Consider the following 20,422-nt stretch of genomic DNA (forward strand, 5'->3'; position numbering starts at 1 on the left):
CTATCATATGACCCAGCAATGCCACTACTGGGCATATACCCGGAGAAAGCCATAATTCAAAAAGAGACGTTTACCACAAAGTTCATTGCAGCACTATTTACAGGAGTTCAGTTTTTAAAGCCATGTCGTAATGTTGGACATTTTGGCCGTTCACAATTTTTCACCACCATCTACGCAGGACTTAATATCACGATGGTGACGTTATCTGTAGCTATCTAGGATTATTTTTTGAACAGAAGTTCATGCAAGTGGAATTGCTGAGTCAAATGGTCTGCAAAATTCAAAGGATAAAAATCGCTTTTAAACCTGTCATCCTCAGGTATGCATTCTTATCTGAGGAGGAGACAGAGAAGCAGAGAGGTTAAATAATTGGCCCAAGGTCAAAAATAATTAGAAGTGGCGGATTTCAAAAGCAGCGAGGAATCATCATGCTGCGGCTGGGGTAGAATTTGCGGTTTATGCGATTTTTTTTTTTTTTCTGCTGTGTTTTGGTGGGGGAGGGGCCGGGCAGCAGGGAAGGAAACTTGTGTCGCAGCAAAGGAGGAGAGGGACTCAAGTCAGAATCCGAGGCGGCCGTGCCAAAAAAGGCTGGGCTCGGAGTTCGGCGGGCCCCCTGCCGCTGTGCGGGGCGCCTCGGAGGCTGTGATCCCCCCACCCCCGCAGGGAGGTCCAGCCGGGGTCCGCGCCGCGCCGGGGTGGTTGCCAAGGGCCTACCCAGTCTGCGGCTCTAGTTGCTAGGGCCTCCATCTTGAGGCCGGTGGCCGCGGCACCCCCGGAAGGGGTTGCCGAGTGGGGCATTCACTTCCGGTTTGGGGCCTGCAGCGGCGGCGGTGGCGGCGGCGGCGGCGGCGGCAGCGGGTCGGTGTAGAAAATGGCGCTGGTGCAGCGGCTCGGGCTTCTCCCCGCGGCGCTACGGAGGGCTTGAGGCTCGCGAGCCTCACTCGCCGCGCCCCACTTGCTCGTGCACTTTACACACATGAGGTGAGTGGGGCGGGGGCCTCCCTCAGGGCGGGAGGAGCCTCGGGCGCTGCCGCAGGGCCCACGACTGCGGGCTGCAGCGGCGGCGCCGGGCGTCCCCGAGACCTCGGGCCTCGGCGCGAGGGAAACCGGCTGCGCTGCTGCGGAGGCCGGACGGGAGGCCCGGAGGGGCGGCGCTGCACGGCTGGGGCCAGGCCGGGGGCTACGGCTCGCTCGCGACGCCTGACCGCAGTCGGGGTTGCAGCCCCGCAGCTTTGTGAGCCCCCCCGGGCTCCCCTCCCCCTCCCCATCCGGCCCCGGCGCGAGCCTCTGCTGCAGCAGCTCCGTTTTCATGCGCATCTCTCTCTCTCTCCCTTTTTCTTTTCTGTTCCAGAGAATTGGAAGCTAAAGCTACCAAAGACGCAGAAAGAAATCTTAGCAGGTAAGATGGGCGAGCTTACCGCCTCTCGACCTATTAATCTTGTATTTCCACTCTGGCTCGCCTTTGCTGGGTTTAGAAGTTACCCGGTGTCATTTTCTTTCGCACGCAGGGAGCGGACACGGAGAAGAGGCCGGAGGGAATACTGCATGGAGGGATTGCGGGGAGATGCGTAATTACGCGTGTGTTCCTTTCTTTGGGGGTGGGGGGAACACAGCGAAAAGCAATTCTTGTAAACTTAGTTAAAGCATTCTCACCCTTTTAGAATTTAATTAGGGGACTTGTGCATTAATTACTATTGTAAATGGTTGCAGGCATTGTGTGACTCATGATTGAGGCGGCCCTTATGGCGGGCTGTCAAACTGTTTTGGCTTCCCCGTTATTACTTTGAAACTCAAATTGTTGCCTTTATAAAAAGATACTATGTGTTCGCATTTTTTTTTTTTCAACACATTGTAGTCAGGCGGATTCTGTTGCACTGGAAACAGTGTTGCCCTTGAACTTTACCAAGCATAAACTGCGTTTTATTTTCTTTTGAAAATACATTTATATCTACGTTCGGTGTGTGCTCTTTTTATCAGCTGGTAAAATAATTAAAAATCTGTTCCAGTAAGTGGTTCTCATTCCTCTTGGACCTGAGTGCTTTTGCACTGGTAATTTAAATCTTCACCACAAAGGGGTTTTTTGGTTTTTTTAAACGATGCCTTTATGGAAATGTTGAGCTTTATTGAGCTGTAATTGCTTAAGCATCAGGGCATTGCACCGTATTTAACTCTTTTTCACATTCATTTTCTGTCTTACAGTCTTTTCCTTTCTTATTCGCCGTTTTCTTTTGCATCGTATTGGGACACTCAGAAACTTCTAGATTAACCTAATCAGTGAGCAGCTTTCTTTCACTTGAACAGAATAAAATAAAATTTCTCTATCTCAGGTCTTAATGTAGTTTGTGCTTGGTGATTATAAGTTTTATGTTCGTGTTGAGGTTCTTAATTAACATTCACAGTTCAAATCATCTGAATATTTTTCAGCATATGGAATCATTTCAAACTGCTAGTCTTTTGAGTTTTATAGATATTAATTTGTTAAAGTGATCATTAAAGAATCTGTTCAGTCGGTGAAGGATAGACGTCATCGTCTTACCAAACAAGAGATTTTCTGTTATTCAAAATAATTACAGGATCATTTAAAGGAAATTAAACCCGATGTCACTGACTAAATAACTGTTGGATATTTAAATAAGTTTTGTCAAAAGCTATTAAAGAAATGTTAAGATATGAAACCGTTAAATAAAACAGGTTGAATTTTTAAGGTGTAATGTCAGAAAGGAGCTTGGAGGTATCAGTCTGTTTCTCTTTTTTTGCTTTGTCAGGTAACTATATCAGTGTAATTCCTATGGAGGTTTTCTGGGACTATAAATTAAAAATTGTCTCTACCACAGGTATAATTTTTATATGCTATTACAGTTGGGTAGAACTTGGAGTCTGTATCATCTATGTATGAGAGTCTGAATCCCAGCTTTGGCACTTACAGTATGACCTTGACTCTTGGCAAATCACTTAGTCTCTCTGTTCCTAATCTATAAAACAAGAGGTTTGGGCCAGCTAGTTGCTAAGGTCTGTTAGGTCCCTAGGGTTTTATAAAAAGGAGTCAGGTGTTGTCCCTGGCCACAGAGAGCATGTGCAATCTAGGAGGAGAACTGTCATGGGTACATAAATAACTAATACAAGGTAGATGATGTAAGAGTCAAAAGAAGATACCATTCCATTCATATACTTAAGGCTGTTCAGTTGGTCAGAAGGAATGAAAAGGAAAAACAACAGGGCACTGTGTACTAAGGACCTTGTGAGAGGGGAACATTTCCTAAAGGTTAAAAGTTTCCTGAGGTGGGAGAGAGATGATTAGGTGGGTAAATGCTTCCTTTCAACTCCATCCTTAGCTCTGTGCTTCCTTTTTCACAAATAAGGAGAGTATGTCTTTACCCATTTGTGCTCTCCCCAGGAAGGCATTATCCTATATTCATTCAGTAAACATTTCTTGAGCATCTTATATGTTCCAAATGGAAGACTAGGCACTAGGGAGGGGAAGAATGGAAGTAGCTGAATTTATTGAGTGTTTTTTCTGTCTGCCTGGCACACTTTTCTGAAGGTCTTATATTGACTCATCTGATCCTGGAACACTGTGAGGTAGGTACTTTTACTGTTCCTGTTTTATAGGTGAAGACTTTGATGCACAAAGAGGTTAAGTAGCTTTCAGGAGGCCACACCACTGGTATGCTTTGGACTGTATTGTGTTGCTTCACAAGAGGCATGGTTCTTCACCTTGAAAAATTTGAAAAAATCTTTGGGGAGGCACAACCCACACATACAAGCAACACTTCTAGATCAGAATTTCTCAACCTGGGCACTGTTGACATTTTGACCAGATTATTGATTAGTGTGAATTCTGCCCTGTGCATTGTGGGATGTTCAGCAGCATCTACCAGAAATACTCAGATGTGACAATCAAAAATGTCTTCAGATACTGCCAGAGGTCCCCTGGAGGGAAAAATCACCCACACTGTTGTAGATCTTCATGTTTCACGAAGATAACCAAACATTTGGATTTTTAACGTTAAATCTTTAAATGTTAAATATCTTTTAATACCATGGAACTCCAAATTCCCATTGTATAGACCCCCTGTTTGGAAACTCTAGTCTCTGAATGAATGACAAAGTTACATTGCCATTCTCCCTTCCCTCTGCTAAACTGCAAACCCTCAAGACAGCATGCCAGGTAGCCGGTGCCAGTTAAACAAAATTGGCACAATAGATAAGTTTAGTTGCCCACACAAGGTAAACTATCTAATTTACTGTTGGCCATTAAAATTGTCACTTTTTGTCGGTATCCTGGGCATTCAAAAGAGAACTGTAATGTCTAGATGTGTGAGATCGCCATCGGAACTAAATTTTAAAGAATGGAATCAGTTTTGAAAGGCAGAGAAAAAGGCACTGTAGGAACAACAGCAGAAATGAAGGCACAAAGTCCAGAAAGTATAGGGAATTTTGAAATAGTAAGTAGTTCAGTTGGATTGGCATGTAAGGGTGGGGGCAGGTGTAGAGTTTCTTGAATATCAGGTTGAGGACTTTTTGCATAAATCTTACATTGTGGGAAGCTACTACGTGCTTTTAGGTAGGGTGGTGATAGGATAGAAAAATGATAACTAGTGATCTGGGCAAGAGGTGTGATGAAGACATGAATTAAAATGGTAGTAGAAAAGAGGGGAGAGTGTGAGATACTAAAGATGTGGAATATGGGGTTTGGCAGCTACTTAGTCTGTGATTAGTTGTGAGAGGAGTAAATACACGGGGTCTCTATCTTGGCTGAATGGGAGATTGACCCAGCCTCTGAACAGAATAGATGTGAGAACAGAAATAGGAGTTTGGAGAGATAAGATGGTAAGTTACAGTTTATAGTTGTAAAAAATCTCTTGTAACTCAACTTATCTAACTTAAAAAATATATATATATATATATCCAAAGTGATAGAATCATTGAATATTTAGATCTGGACCATGATCCCAGCCAATATTCTGATCCCTTCATTTTACAGATGAGAAAGCTATGGTCAAGGTTATAGTCTCTAACAAGTGACAGAGCTGGGATTCAAACAGGCCTTTTGACTCTCACTATAGGGTTCTTACAGCTAGGCAGCATTTTATTTTATATTGCACAATAGAAAAGAGATAACTTTGATTTCTCCTTTCATTCTGAAAACATGAGAACAATTCCCTCAATATATTTTGTGACCATTTTACTAATTTACTGTAATATAGGGTGTGTTGTCTAAAGTAGAACTACATGCTTCCTGTTATGCTGATTTTTTTTCTCCCTAAACCAACCATTAAATGTCATCAAGAGAAGTCGTTAAAGATGCTGTGTACCATATAATGTAGCATCTAAGCTGGAACGTTTTTATCTGAGACACCTTTACTTGGGACATGCTAAATAAGAAAAGACTAGGGACAGCAGGAGTAAACCAGAGCATTAGGTCTTCCTAGATAAGGTGGACCCTGCTCTTGGAATTCACCGAACTTTATCTGGAAAAAAAAAAAAATCATCTTCTGATTTTGTTAATTCTGTTGCTTTCCTGTGATGTAGTTTGTAGGCCAGCAATTTCATATTAGTAGGTTTCTTTCTAGCTTTATTTGGCAGCTATGTGGTATATCAATTGGTAGAATAAATGAATCACAAACTGTAAGCTTAATTTTAAAATGTGTAACGACCCTCTGGAAGTTTTAAATATAAACATCATTAAAAAATCTGAGTACCATTCTGTAACTCTTGTGAGTTTTGGCATCTGAAGTAAGTGTGCAAGTATAAAATACAGTCCTTTACAGTTCTGTTTTATGACAACCTCAGAAGTATTGCCCGTAATTGGAAAGACTAAAATAGATATGGCTGTATATATTCTTGTCAGACTGACTTATGACGTCTCTCACTCAAAATCGAGAAAATGTCCTCTCATTTAAAAAATTTAAAAAATCATTCTGATCTTCAGCAAAGTAGCAAGAATAGTGCAACGAACACCTGTATCTCCACCTAGGTTTACCAGTTGCTAATATTTTGCCAAATTTGTTTTATCATGCCCTCTCACCCCTAAATAAGACAATATGTATCTCCCAAGGACAAGGGCATTCTACATAACAGCAGTCAAATTATCACAGTCGGGGAAGTTTAACTTTGTTACAGTACTATTTGGTCCATATTCAAATTTTTCCAGTTGTCCTAATAATGTCTTTTATTTGTTTATTTATTTTTGGACTTTTTTGGGGGGGGTCGGGTAGCTATTTAATTTTTTTTAATTTATTTTATTTTTGGCTGCGTTGGGTCTTGGTTGTTGCGCGCAGGCTTTCTTTAGTTGCAGCGAGCCGGGGCTACTCTTCGTTGCGGTGCGCGGGCTTCTCATCACGGTGGCTTCTCTTGTTGCGGAGCACGGGCTCTAGGCGCGCGGGCTTCAGTAGTTGTGGTACACGGGCTCAGTAGTTGTGGCGTACGGGCTTAGTTGCTCTGCAGCATGTGGGATCTTCCCGGACCAGGGCTCGAACCCGTGTCCCTTGCGTTGGCAGGCGGATTCTTAACCACTGTGCCACCAGGAAAACCCCTAATAGTATCTTTTAAAATGTAGTTTGTTCTTTTCTCTCAGTTCCTTAATCCAGGGTTGCATTTAGTCAATTGTAATTTCCTTCCATCAGGAGCAGTTCCTTATGCATTTCTTCCCCTTTCATGACATGGACATTTTGGAATAGTCCAGACTAGTTGTTTTTGCAGGCTTCAGTTTGGATTTGTCTGGTTGTTTCTGTATGATTAGATTCAGGTTAAACCTTGTTGGCAGGAATATCACATAGGTGATGTGTTTGTTCTTAGTGCATCACATCAGGCTCTCTCCCTGACCCCTTTGAAGGAAGTTAGCTAAAAGTTTAACCAGTACTTTTACCTTTACACTAGCTCAGTGCTTCTTTCATTTTAGGATATGTCAAACAATTAGTTGAAACTGAGGTATAATTTTAAATAGTTGAAGTTACAATAATTACAAGTCTTCTTTAAATTGGCCAACTATAATGATTGCAGCTTTTTTGAAGGGTTATTCTGAAGGTAGCTCTTCCATTGTTAGACATAAAAGTTGCGTGTTTTTGGCTTTCACCAGTAGTAAACCGAATCCTGGTAAGAAAATGAAACATAGGACTGGGCTTGTGATATGCATTCTTCAAAAGAATACCCCAGTGAAGTTAGAGTGGCATTGTGCCACCAGAACAGGGTTTCTCATCCTGGATTCCACAGAGGGACCACAGGTGGTATGAGGTAGTTTGAAAAACTGAATGTGTGCTTTAAAAAAAAAAAGATGATCCTCAGCATTTATCAGATTTCAAAGGCTCATGGCTCTGCAAATATTAAGAAACATTGTGTTATAGGGGGGATGTTAGAGGAGCTGAATAATGTCAGTAAAAGGGAGATTTTAAGATTTAAAAGAGAGAAAGTAACATTCAACTAAGGCATAGTTTCTCTCAAAAAAAAAACAAACCCAAAAGACCAACATGAAAATACAGTTGTCCCTCAGTATCTGAGGGGGATTGGTTCCAGAACCCGCACCCCAGCCCATAGCAAAATCCAAGGATGCTCGAATCCCTTATATAAAGTGGTATAGTATTTGCATATAACCTGTACACATTCGCCTGTGTACTTTAAATCATCTTTAGTTTACTTATAATACCTGATACAATGTAAATACTATGTAATAGTTGTAAATACAATGTAAATGTTATGTGAACAGTTACCCATGTATGGCAAATTCAGGTTATGCTTTTTGGAACTTTCTGGAATTTTTTTTGATCCTTGGTTGATTGAATCTGTGGATTTGGAACCCGGGATATGGAGGGCCAACTGTATAGTTTAAATGTCATATTAAAGTGGTCTTGCTTTTAAAATGAATTGCATACTCTGTGTGAGCTGGTTATGAAGCAGAAATCCTAGCATTTCTACTCTTATAACTAAGGAAAAGCATTTTGAATTTTAGGCAGTAGTATGTTGTGTGACCATGACTCAGCTGACTTCCCGTTTCAGATGGAATGTTCAAAACAGATTGAAACTTGATTAAGGAATTTTATACTTTGAACCTTATAAGATATTTTCTGCAAACAGCAATTGATTGGATTTTGTATAATAACAAACAAGATTAAACCAAGTCACTTGTTTTGCTATTCTTACTAGTGGTTTTGAGTCAGCCAGCATTTATTGAACAGCTTGCTGCAGTGATATTGAATATTTTTATAATTTTGACATCTGTGTTTTGTTGACTTGGGTCCCTTCTTTCTCTTATTCTTTTGGAGGATCCCCCGAAACACAAGGAAATAGTGCTGTGTGATGTGAAATATGCACTAATTTAAAATGTATTTTTAAGCATTACTTTGATAATTGACCATACAAAGGCTGTCAGAGAAATATGTTTTACTTAATATTCTTCTTGTGAATCCCTAGGTGATGTGAGGCATATGAGTGAGAATCTTACCATGTAAAAATAGAAAGGGACATAAAATGTGCATTCTCTACACTGCTGCAGGTTAATCATGCTCAAGCCACAGTTCTGAGCCTGTCACTCACTATTTCTTAGAAACCTCTGCTGCCTCCCTAGTGACTCTGGAATTGAAGCCCAAACTCTTGTCTGTGCTAAGCTTATTTGTTTAGCTTTATCCCTTCTACCTTTTGCCCTGTCCTCAGTTCCTCCTTCTCTGAATGTCTCCTTCAATTTCTATCTCAATTTTTTTTTCTAACAGCTTTATTGAGATTAAATTCACATACCATAAAGTTCAGTCTTTTTTTTTTTTTGCGGTACGTGGGCCTCTCACTGTTGTGGCCTCTCCCGTTGCGGAGCATGGGCTCCGGACGCGCAGGCTCAGCGGCCATGGCTCACGGGCCCAGCCGCTCCGTGGCATGTGGGATCCTCCCGGACCCGGGCACGAACCCGTGTCCCCTGCATCGGCAGGTGGACTCTCAACCACTGCGCCACCAGGGAAGCCCTAAAGTTCACTCTTTTAAAGTACATGATTCAGTGGTTTAGTATATTTACAGAATTGTGCAATCATCACAACTACCTAATTACAGAACATTTTTTTATCCCCCCCCCCAAAAAAAAAACCCATACCCGTTAGCAATCACTCCCCATTCACTCCATCCCCTGGCAACCACTAATCTATACTCTGTATGGATTTGCCTATTCTGGACATTTCATATAAATAGAATCGTATAATATGTGTGGCCTTTTGTCTTGCTTGTTTCACTTAGCATGTTTTCACAGTTTATACATGTTGTAGCGCGTACTTAATTCTTTTTATGGGCAAAAAATATTCCATTGTATAGCTGTACCACATTTTGTTTATCCATTCATCAGTTGATGGGCATTAAGGTTGCTTTCACTTTTGGGCTATTATGAATAGTGATATTGTGAACATTCATGTGCAAGTGTTTGTGTGGACGTACATTTTCAGTTCTCCTGGGTATGTACTTTGGGGTGGAATTGCTGGGCATATGGTAATTCTATGTTTAACTTTTTGAGAAACTGCCAAACTATTTCCAAAGCAGCTGCATCCATTTCACACTTCCACCAGCGGTGTATGAGTATTCCATTTTCTCCACATCCTCACCCACACTTGTTATTGTTCTTTTTGATTATAGTCATTTTAGTGGATGTGAAGTGATATCTTATTGTGGTTTTGATTTGCATTTCCCTAATGACTGATAATGCTGAGCATCCTGTTACGTGCTTACTCGCCATTTGTGTGTTTGATTTGGAGAAATGTCTATTCACATCCTCTGCCCATTTTACAGTTGGTTATATTTTTATTGTTGAGTTGTAAGAGTTCTTTATATGTTCTAGATACAAGTCCTTTATTAGATACATGATTTACAAATATTTTCTCCTATTCTGTGGGTTGCCTTTTCACTTTCTTGATGTCCTTTGAAGCACAAAAATTTAAAATTTTGGTATGGCCAATTTGCTGTCTTAACCATTTTTGAGTGTACATTTCAGTGACATTAGCACATTCACAGTGTTGTGCAACTGTCACTACCAGTGACTTTTCATCTTGCAAAACTGAGACTACCTATTAAACAATGACTCCCCATTCTCTCCTCCCCTCTACCCTTGGGAAGCACCATTCTACTTTCTGTTTCTATGAATTTGACTGTTATAGGAACCTCTTGAGTGGTTCCTAGAACCACTCGTAATATTTGTCCTTTTGTGACTGGCTTATTTCACTTAGCATAATATTCTCAAGGTTCATACATGTTTTAGAACATTAGCCAGTTGATTTTTGTATGTTGATCCTGTATCCTGCAGCTGTGCTGAACCCGTTTTTTTTTTTGTGTGTGTGTGTGTGTGTGTGTGTGTGTGTATTCCTTAGGACTTCTATACATAGGACCATATTAACTGTGAATAAAGATAAGTTTTATAATTTCCTTTCCAATCTTGGTGCCTTTTGTTTCTTTTTCTTGCCTAATTTTCCTGACCAGAACCTATAGTAAAATGTTGAATAGGAATGGCAAGAGTGAATATCCTTGTCTTGTTTCTAATCTTAGAGGAAGAGCATTCAGTCTTAACCATTAAGTATAATGTGAACTGTGGGCTTTCTGTAGATGGCCTTTATCAAATTAAGGAAGTTTCCTTCTATTCCTAGTTTGAATGTTTTTATCTTGTCATGAAAGGGTGTTGGATTTTGTCAAATGCTTTTTCTGTGTCTGTTGAGGTCACGTTGGTTTATGCTTTGTTCTGTTAATGTTGTATTACATTGATTTTCATATGTTAAACCAACTTTGCATTCCTGGGATAAATCCCTCTTGGGCAAGACATATAGTCCTTATTATCTGTTGCTAGATTCGATTTATTAGTCTTCTGTTAAGGATTTTTGAGTCTGTGGTCACAAGGGTTATTGATCTGTAGTTTTCCTTTCTTGTGATATCTTTGTCTTTTGGTACCAGGTATGGTCTGGTTTGGAATCTAGAATCTGGGGTCTTGAGCTGTTTGGTTTGGCATCTGCCTCATTCTGCATTGTGCATTAATAATTGTTTTTATATATCCAGTTCCATTTTTTCTTTTTAATTTTTTCCCACTTTATTAGGTATGATTAACAAAATTAATTCCATTTTCTTTTCCCCCCAGCAGTTAGTGCATTGCCCGTGTATGTGTGTGTGTTTTATTGAGATATAATTGACATCTAACTTTGTGCAAGTTTAAGGTGTACAGCTTGCTGCTTTGAGATATTTATATGCATGTTTACTCTTGAACAACATGGGTTTGAACTGTGTGGATTTTTATATGTAGATTTTTTTCCCCCCCACTAAATACATATTACAGTACTACATGATCTGTGGTTGGTTGAATCAGTAGATGTGGAACTGTGGGTTTGGAGGGCCAACTGTAAAGTTATATGCAGATTTTTGACTGCATGTGGTCAGTGCCTCTAACCCCTGCCTTGTTCAAGGGTCTACCGTATTACAATATGATTACCACTGAAGCATTAGCTAACATCTCTATCATGTCACATAATTATCATTTCTTTTTCGTGGTGAGAACATTTAAAATCCAGTCTCTGAGCAACTTTGAAGCATATAACATAGTATTGTTGACTGTAATCACTATTCTGTACATTAGATTTCCAGAACTTATTCTCCTTAGTTTCAGGAGTTGCAGGTTTGTACTATTTAACAACATCTCCTCAATTCTCCTATCCCCTAGCCCCTGCAAGTTCAGGTTTTTTAGAGTCCACATGTAAGTGATAATCATATAGTATTTGTCCTTCTCTGTCTGACTTATTTTACTCAGCATAATGCCCTTAAGGTTCGTCCGTGTTGTTGCAAATGGCAGAATTTTCTTCTTTCTTGAGGCTGAATATTATTCCTTTGTATGTGTATACAACACCTTCTTCATTCATTGATGGACACTTAGGTTGTTTCTATATCTTGTGAATAATGCTGCAATAAACATGGGAGTGCATATATCTTTTTGATATCCTGTTTTCATTTCTCTTGGATATATACCCAGAAGTGGGATTGCTGGGCCATTAGTAGTTGTATTTTTAGTTTTTTAAGGAACCTCCATACTGTTTTCCATAGTGGCTGCACCAATTTACATTCCCACCAGCAGTGCACAATGGTTCCCTTTTCTCCATGTCCTCACCAACACTTGCTACACTTGTTACCTCTTGTCTTCTTGATGACAGCCATTCTAAGAGGTGTGTCAATTCCATTTTCTACTGTATGCTCTCCTTTCTTTGGTCGCAGTCTTCTTTGTGTCCTAACTTTAGTTTAGTGCCATATTTTGTACCTAGTTTCTTGTAGCTAATGTTTAGTGTACACTTATGTGCATCTCTTAAGCACTTCGTCTGCATTACCTAATTTAATCTTCACAACAACCCTCTGAGGGAGGTACAGTTTAAGACCTCTTATAAACAAGGAGACGGAGGCTTTAGAGAAATTAAACAAGTTGCTTACACAAGTCGGTAGTGGAGTTGAGATTTAAGCCCACATCTCTTTGGGATCAGAGCCAGAGCTCTTAACCTCATGCTGTGCTGCCCAGGAAATGCTTGTTTGAATAGATTGGATTTAAACTGGTTCTTAAAGAAGTAGAATGTGGGTAGAAGAGAGTGAAAAGAGTGCATGTTTGGTGGTGGATGGGGTTAGAGTGTTAGTAACAGCAGGGAAGAAGGAATTGGTATTAAATTGGAGTACTAATATAAGTAGAACTGCTTTTTGTCCCCAGAACAGTAATTAGTTCTATTTGGAAGAGTAAGATTAACATCTGAAATAATTAGAAAATGAGCATTGTTTAATTAGAGGTCAAGGGTGAGTTTTATATGAGTTGGAAAGAATTATGAAGGAACTAGTAATTGTTAAGCCTCAAAAGGGGAGTAGATTTAGGAGCGTAGTTTAGCAAACCGGATTTGGGGTCAGCCTTTACCATTGTCTTACACTGTACAGGTCATTTAGAGCTTCCAATCCTTGGTTTCTTTTAGTGTCAGATGGCAATAACATAAATTCTGTGTTTTGGCATTGTGGTTCAAAATGGATGATCTCTTCAGAGCACCTTGTAAACTGTACGGTGCTCCTGTTGCTACGGTGGGGGGTTTCAGTTCTTTTAAAATTCTAATATCACTATCCCCGACCTGCGCTTTTTATTTGAAAATAATTTCAGTCTGAGAGAAATTTTACTAGACAAAAAATTCCTGAATAGCCTCCATCTGTGTTCCTCAAATGGTGATATTTAACCACCTTTGCTTTCTCATTCTCTTTTTACATGCATAATGGTTTTTTTCGTGAACCATTTGAGAGTAACTTAGAGACGTGATGTCCCTTTACCCCTAAAAACTTAAATATTTATTTCCTAACATACTCAGCCATAAAAAAAGAATGAAATAATGCCATTTGCAGCAACATGGGTGGACCTGTGTTGCTGCAAACATAGATTATCATACTAAGTGAAGTTAAGTCAGAGAAAGACAAACATTATATGATATCGCTTATATATGTAATCTAAAAAAATAATACACATCAAGTCATTTACAAAACAAACAGACTCAGACATAGAGAACAAACCTGTGGTTACTGAAGGGGAGGGGAGGGAGGGATAAATTAGGGATTTGGGATTAGCAGATACACACTACTATATATAAAATAACAAGGACCTGCTGTATAGCACAGGGAACTATATTCAATATCTTATAGTAACCTATAATGGAAAAGAATCTGAAAAAGAATGTGTGTGTGTGTTTGTGTATAAACTGAATCACTGCTGGACACCTGAAACATTGTAAATCAACTGTATTTCAATTTAAAAATAAAATAAATATTTCCTAAATTCAAAGACATTTTCTTAGTAACTACAGTGCCATTATCAAAATTGGAAAAGTATTATTCAGTACAATCTTAATAGCAAATCTGCAGATCTTACTCAAATTTTGCCAATTGTCTCAGTAATAACTTTTAGAGCAAATTAAAAAAAAAAAAACAACTTCTTTCTGGTCAGAGATTCAATCTAGGATACAGGCTGCATTTCGTTTTCAAGTTTGTTTAGTCCCAGTATTCTGGAACAGTTTCTCAGTCTGTCTTTGTTTTTGAAGACCTTGATATTTTTTAAAGAGTACAGGTTAGTTATTTGGTAGAATGTCCCTCAATCTATATTTGTCTGATGTTTCCTCTTGATTAGATTTACATTATGTGTTTTTGGCAGGAACAGCACAGGACTGATGTTGTTTTGCTTATTGCCTCATATAAGGAGGTGCATCATGTCCATTTATCTCATTATTGGCGATGGTAACTTAAACTACTTGGGTAAGTTGAATACCAACTACCTGGTGTATGTCAGGTTTCACCACTGTAAAGTTAGTACTTTCTCTTTGTAATTAATAATTATATTGTTGGGAGTACTTTGAAACTATGTAAATATATTATTTCTCATCAAGATTCTTGCCTGAGTCAATAGATTGCTAAATGGTGATTTTCTAAGTCCATTATTTTTGCTACATTAGTTGACATTCTACTGTATGATCTGTCCCTTTACCCTGTTAATTCATCCATTTATTCATATTAGTAGGGACTCATGGATTCTTCATTTATTCAGTGGGTTGTAATCCTTTACTAGCATTATTTTATTGCTTAGTTTATGAGGCCAGTAGAAGCCCCCTTCAAGCTCAACCTCCTACTTTTTGAAGAGATCCAGACTATGTATCATCTGTATCTTCACTGATACCTCATCATGTCCTATTTTCTTATTTTCTCTTCATTCTTAAGAGGAAGATATGCTGACTTCACTACCTGCCTGTGCTTCACTACCTGCCTATGCTTTATGGTTCAAAATCAAATGCTATCTAGAAATACACAGTGTTGCCGCCATCCTGTCTTTTGTCCTCTTTTCTCCACATATTTCTATCACAAATAGGTATTTTTATTAGTTTCTGTATGTGTGTGCTTCTAGAATTCCTTTACGCAAATATGAGCACATGGGGGATATATATTCCTATCTCTTCCCCACTTTTAACACAAAAGATAGTATACTGAACCTTAGTTTTTTCCCCAGTTAACTGTATACCTTTCAGATCCTTTCGTATCAGAATATGGAGGCCTTCCTTATCTGTTTTACAGCAGTATAGTTTTTCCATTTTATGGATGTATCAGTTTTATTTAACTACTTTAGCATTTGCAGGTATAAACTACCTGTGACTGTAAACAAGCTTCTCTTGTGTTACCCCATCTATTATCACCCTCTCTGATACCTTTATTCCTTAACCCCTTTTCTACTTCCAAATAAGTACTAGTCTTCCTTATTTAAAAAAAAAAACTTCAGTTTTATCCTGGTTGTTTTTTTTTTCATATCATGGCTAAATTTTTGAAAATCTGATCATGCTTAACCTCTTTTGCAACAGTTTGGTTTCCATCTTCACTATCTGGTGAAATTATAGCTTTGAAGGTTACCAGTGACTTCCTGTTGTGGTGCTAGACTGGCTTTGGTGCTTAATTTAGGCATAGGAGGACAAGAAGGAGGAAAAAAGAAGAGGCTGACAAGCAGATAGGAAAAGGAGAAGCAGGAAGGCTGGGAGAAAACAATAAATTGTAAGAGAAAAAGTAGGTGAACAACATTTTTTGGCAGAAGATGTGAAATTATTTTCAAAACTAGCTTGTAACATACAGTTGGTTTCTGTGTGAAGGTGAGCTGGCTTATGGTAGGTTGAGACTGATAGGCTAGTTGGGCCCTATGGAAAGTAGCCCCCTATTTTCTATAATCATTTCTAACAGCAGAGCCTCCATTTAAAAATTTTTGCTTTCTATAATCTGGAGTTGTCATTATCTTGTCTCTCTTTTGTCATTCTTATATATATATATATATATATATATATTTATATATATATATTTTTTTGTGGTACGTGGGCCTCTCACTGCTGTGGCCTCTCCCGTTACGGAGCACAGGCTCCGGATGCGCAGGCCCAGCGGCCATGGCCCATGGGCCCAGCCGCTCCGCGGCACGTGGGATCCTCCCAGACCAGGGCACGAACCTGCGCCCCCTGCATTGGCAGGCGGACTCTCAACCACTGCGTCACAAGGGAAGCCCCATTCTTATTAATACTGTCAACTATTCCAATTTCTTGTGATTATCTTGGATTTATTCTTTGCTATTCATTTCCACTTGCCACCATCATGGTTCAGGACATAACACTTTTACTTGGATTACTGCAACAGTCTTCTCACCCTATTGAGCAAATTTATTTCCTACTTTTACCCAGTGCTTTTCCTCCCTTTTCTATCCCAGTCAACACTGGACCCTGAAATTGCCATGCTAACAGTTCTCCATGCTTTGCTGGTGTCCATGCCCTTTTGTGCTCCCTTGCTTGAAAAAGCCCACCTCTCTTTAGAAATCCTGCCTCTTCTTTAAGACCCAGATCAACTTCTTACTGCTCCATGAAGCTTTGCTTAGCTGTAACAGCTCATATGCATGTCTTATTTTCCTGAACTTGCTTATGGCCTCTACCAAATGATTTCTTGTTTCCATATTGCGGGTGTGTTCAGTTGTTGTTCCTACAAAATTGTAGTTTAAAACCATGTATTCTACTTGGGTTCTCCCAGTACACAGCAGACTGCTTGACGTTAGGAATCCCCAGGCACATTCTTATTGATTTATTGATTAAACATTTTGTAGGTTATTATTAAATGATTTTGGATACAGAGTCAGATCATCCAGGTACCTTGAGGGTCCGCTTCCTTGCTATCCTGTGGATGTGTACTTTTTTTAATGGGATTTTGTTTTTGTTTTTCTAACAAATGATATAATGATCTGGACCGTGACATTTTTTCAGCTCAGCAGTGTGTCTTAGAGATCTTTTCTGTAAGGCCGCATTTGTTCAGGGGGTTCCCCAAGACCACCCTCGGGTTTGATGATTCACTAGGAAGGCTCACAGGATTCACCATATAGTCATACTCATGGCTGTGAATCATTACAGTGAAAGTATACAAAGCAAAATCCATAAAGGGAAAAGGCACATTGGACAAAATCCAGAGGAAACTAGGTAGGTATAAGCTCCCAAGATTTCTGTCCCTGTGATGTCACACAGGATGTGCTTGATTTCTCTAGCATCAAATTATGATAACATATGTAAACCTGTCTACCAGGAAAGCTGGTTAGAAATTCAGTGCCTAGGGGTTTTTTTAGGGGCTGGTTATGTAGGTATCCTCTGCCTAACGTGTACCAAAATTCCCAACTGCCATAAGAAAAGTAGGCTTTCAGCAAAACTATACTGTTTGTACTAAGCTTACCCATATCAGTTAGGGATTGGTGGGAACCTCCCTGAAATCCAAGTTCCTTGACACCAGCCAGTGGCCAACCTTGCAGTCCTTTCTTAGGATCACAGTCTCAAACCTTCTGTGTTAATAACTCCTTTCTGCACACCATGGAAATCTATAACTCCCCTCCTTTTTTTTTAAACTAATGCATAGTATTTCATGGTATGAGTACATATGATTTGTTTAATTTTTCCCTATTGATTGGCTTTTAGGCTATTGTTTTGCAGTATCTATTTTTGTACATTTTCCTTTGTAGAGGCTTAGATTGAAATTGATGGGTCATAAACATAGTGACATTTAAAAGTTTAATATTGATAGATATTTCTAAGTTGCTCACCAGAGGTCCTTGCTAGTCCATATCCAACAGCAGTTTACAGGAGTATCCTTTGGAAGTGATTGTTTTTAATGATACTTGTGTTGGGAATGTAGGGAAAACTGACCAAGCATCAGGAAGAGCAGTTCCAGGATGGGCTTTCTAGATCCCAGATCTATCTTGCTGCCATTATGGACACTTGCCTTACCCATTCTCTTCCTGTTCCTAAGACACTTGGTTCACACAGTTATCTGCTTCATCTATCTCTGATCTCCCACCTTGTTGCCTTTAATCATTTGGTTGGAGGCTTGTGATCATTTTTGTCTTTTATTATGGAAAATTTCAAACATACACAAAAATAGAACAGAATAAAGAACTTTCACGTACCTATTACCCAGTTTCAGCAATTGTCAACATTTTGTCAATCTTGTTTCATTTTTCTGTTTTCCTTTTTTGGGAAGATGGGGTGGGGACTGAAGTAGTAAAAGCAAATCATAGATGATGTTTTTAAAAAACATTTTTTTGGTACTAATTTTCAAAAATAATGCATGTTCACCATAACATTTTCCATGGGGATATGCTTTTTAAAAAACATAACAATTTCCCCAAACAGTTGGTTCAGTTGTGAGGTTACTCTGGTGTCCTAGTTCAGGAGGGTATTTCCTCATGTCTTTCCTTAAATTTGTATAAAGTTATACAAATATACAAACAGACAACTTTTAAAAAATATGGGCTAACACTGTTCACAGTTCTGCAAATTGCTTTTTTTTCATTTAACAATGTTAGGGACATTCCTTCAAATCAATAAACAGATCAACTTTTTTTCAATCCAATATGCTATGCTATTATAAAGCCATTTCTCTATTGATGGACATTCAGCTTTTCTGCTTTTCAGCCCTTGTGAACCCTGCAGTGAACCTTCATACGCATATGGCCTTGTGTACTAGTGCTTTATTTCTGTAAGACACATTCTGAAGCATGGGGTGGCTGGATAGATTATGTCTTCCTTCCTTCCTTCATTCCTGCCTCCCCCCCGCCCCCCCCCACGCAGTATCTTAGTTCCCCAGCCAGGGATTGAACCAGTGGCCCCTGTCGTGGAAGTGCGGATTCTTACCCACTGGACCGCCAGGGAATTCTCAGATTATGTGTAACTTTAATTTTTAAAACTGTTACCACAATACTTTCCAAAAGGTTATAGTAGTTTTCTACCAGTAATATAAGCAAGAACCTCTTAACTTTCATTTTTGCCAGCACTGGATATTATTATTCTTGAACATTTTTGCCAGTGAAATTAGTATAAAAAAATAGTGTAGCATTATAGTTTTTTGCCTTTATTAGAAAGAAAACTCAGCAATTTATTTAAAAAAATAATATATTGAATTGGCTTTATACTAGGAAATGCAAAGCTTGGTTCAATACTAGAAAATCCATCGATAGAGTTAATCATATCAGTGATCAAAAGACAAAAATTCTGTAACCATTTCAATAGATACAAAAAAGAAATCTAAGAGAATATAGCATGCATTCATGACTGGATCTCCGAGCAAACCAGAAACAGAACAGCCTTTTACTTTTTAAATAGTAAAATTTAATATTAATACTGGAAAATTTTTAATATTTAAGTTTTTGAATACTTACATAGCTCAGAAACTAAAATACTGTATGAAAAGGTTTATACAGTGAGATCTCCCTTCCTCTCGGGCCCCAAATGCTTAGTTCCTTCTGCTTCCTCCCCCACAATTACTATTAGTTTCTTAGGTGTTCTTTTAGAGTCATTTTAGACACATACAGATGAATATGAATACATAGGCTCTCTCACTTTATACACAAATGGTAGAATACTGTGTACTCTGTCATGCACCTTGCATTTTTCATGAGTGTTTTTTTTAAAAAGACAGGCATTTTTGCTCACTTCTGATAGCTTTTTAGCTACTCTCCTACTTCTCTTTCTTCTTAAAACAAACAAAAAAACCCCACAAAACGATTGAACTCCTCAAGTATGGACTTTACAACTATTCACTGGTTGTGGTCTAGTTGTTTCTCCCACATTGTCCTCCCACAAACATTCACAAAATAAAAAATACTGAAATTGCTGTCTTAAATATCACCAATGCCTGGTCCCCTCTTGTTAAAACCAGTGGTTGTTTAGTCTTTGAGTCTTTTGCAGTTCTTGCTCCTGATTATACACCCCATGGTTTTTGGAACTCCAATAGTTTGTATTTCCTGTAGTATATTGTTCTTAAGTGTTCTTATAAAAGGTGGAAGGAAATAAGAAAAGGATTGTGGAGGCACACAGTCTGGAGACAAGATAAAAGTGAGAAGATCTATCACTTAACCTATCGAAAGGAAAAGGATTATTCTCTATGGCTTCTGAAAAGAGAGCTAGTACTTTGGGAGGTATTATGGTGTAGGGGAAAGGAAGGACCATGACTTTGAGAACCAAGATTTGAATCCTTACTCCACTGTATACTAGCCGTATGACCTTGGACAAGTCGCTTAACCTTTCTGAGCTTCAGTTTCTTCATCTATAGAAGGGAAACCTGTCCCTATCGTTTTAAAAAAGTGACAAATGGGAAAATATATTTAAACTGCCCAGCATAGTCACTGTAACATTTTAATCACTCAGAGGTTTGTTCTCATTCCTAGATCCAGAACTTGCATATTTGAGATATTTTGCTACTAACTTTCAAGGGATGAATGATTGCTGACTGGAATGTCGTCTTTGTGGAGCATGTGCAACTTAGCATGTACAACGTGGACAACTTAGACCTATCAGATCCATCGACCCTTATTCCTTTTGATAGATATGGTGAAAGATAGAATCAAATATCTTACATGACTCTCTACTAGCATTTAAAT

General features: G+C 39.0%; 1 protein-coding gene across 7 annotated transcripts in view; it reads left to right on the plus strand.

Moving 5' to 3' along the window:
• The first annotated feature begins 516 nt into the window (after positions 1 to 516).
• The window catches only part of TNRC6A (trinucleotide repeat containing adaptor 6A), a 96,408-nt gene continuing 76,502 nt past the window's right edge, over positions 517 to 20,422 (plus strand). The window contains exons 1-3 of one of the 7 annotated variants that reach the window (XM_029220643.1): positions 517 to 981; positions 1,352 to 1,399; positions 1,509 to 1,568. In XM_029220643.1, the coding sequence (XP_029076476.1) occupies positions 977 to 981; positions 1,352 to 1,399; positions 1,509 to 1,568 (113 nt within the window). In that variant the 5' untranslated portion in view covers positions 517 to 976. Of the gene's footprint in view, positions 982 to 1,351; positions 1,400 to 1,508; positions 1,579 to 20,422 lie in introns of all 7 variants that reach the window. The other 6 variants (XM_029220645.1, XR_003793140.1, XM_029220640.1 and 3 more) reach the window with 6 other exon arrangements.

The sequence above is a fragment of the Monodon monoceros genome, unplaced genomic scaffold (genome assembly GCF_005190385.1).
Source record: "Monodon monoceros isolate NGI ecotype Baffin Bay Population unplaced genomic scaffold, NGI_Narwhal_1 Super_Scaffold_13, whole genome shotgun sequence".
NCBI lineage: Eukaryota > Metazoa > Chordata > Mammalia > Artiodactyla > Monodontidae > Monodon > Monodon monoceros.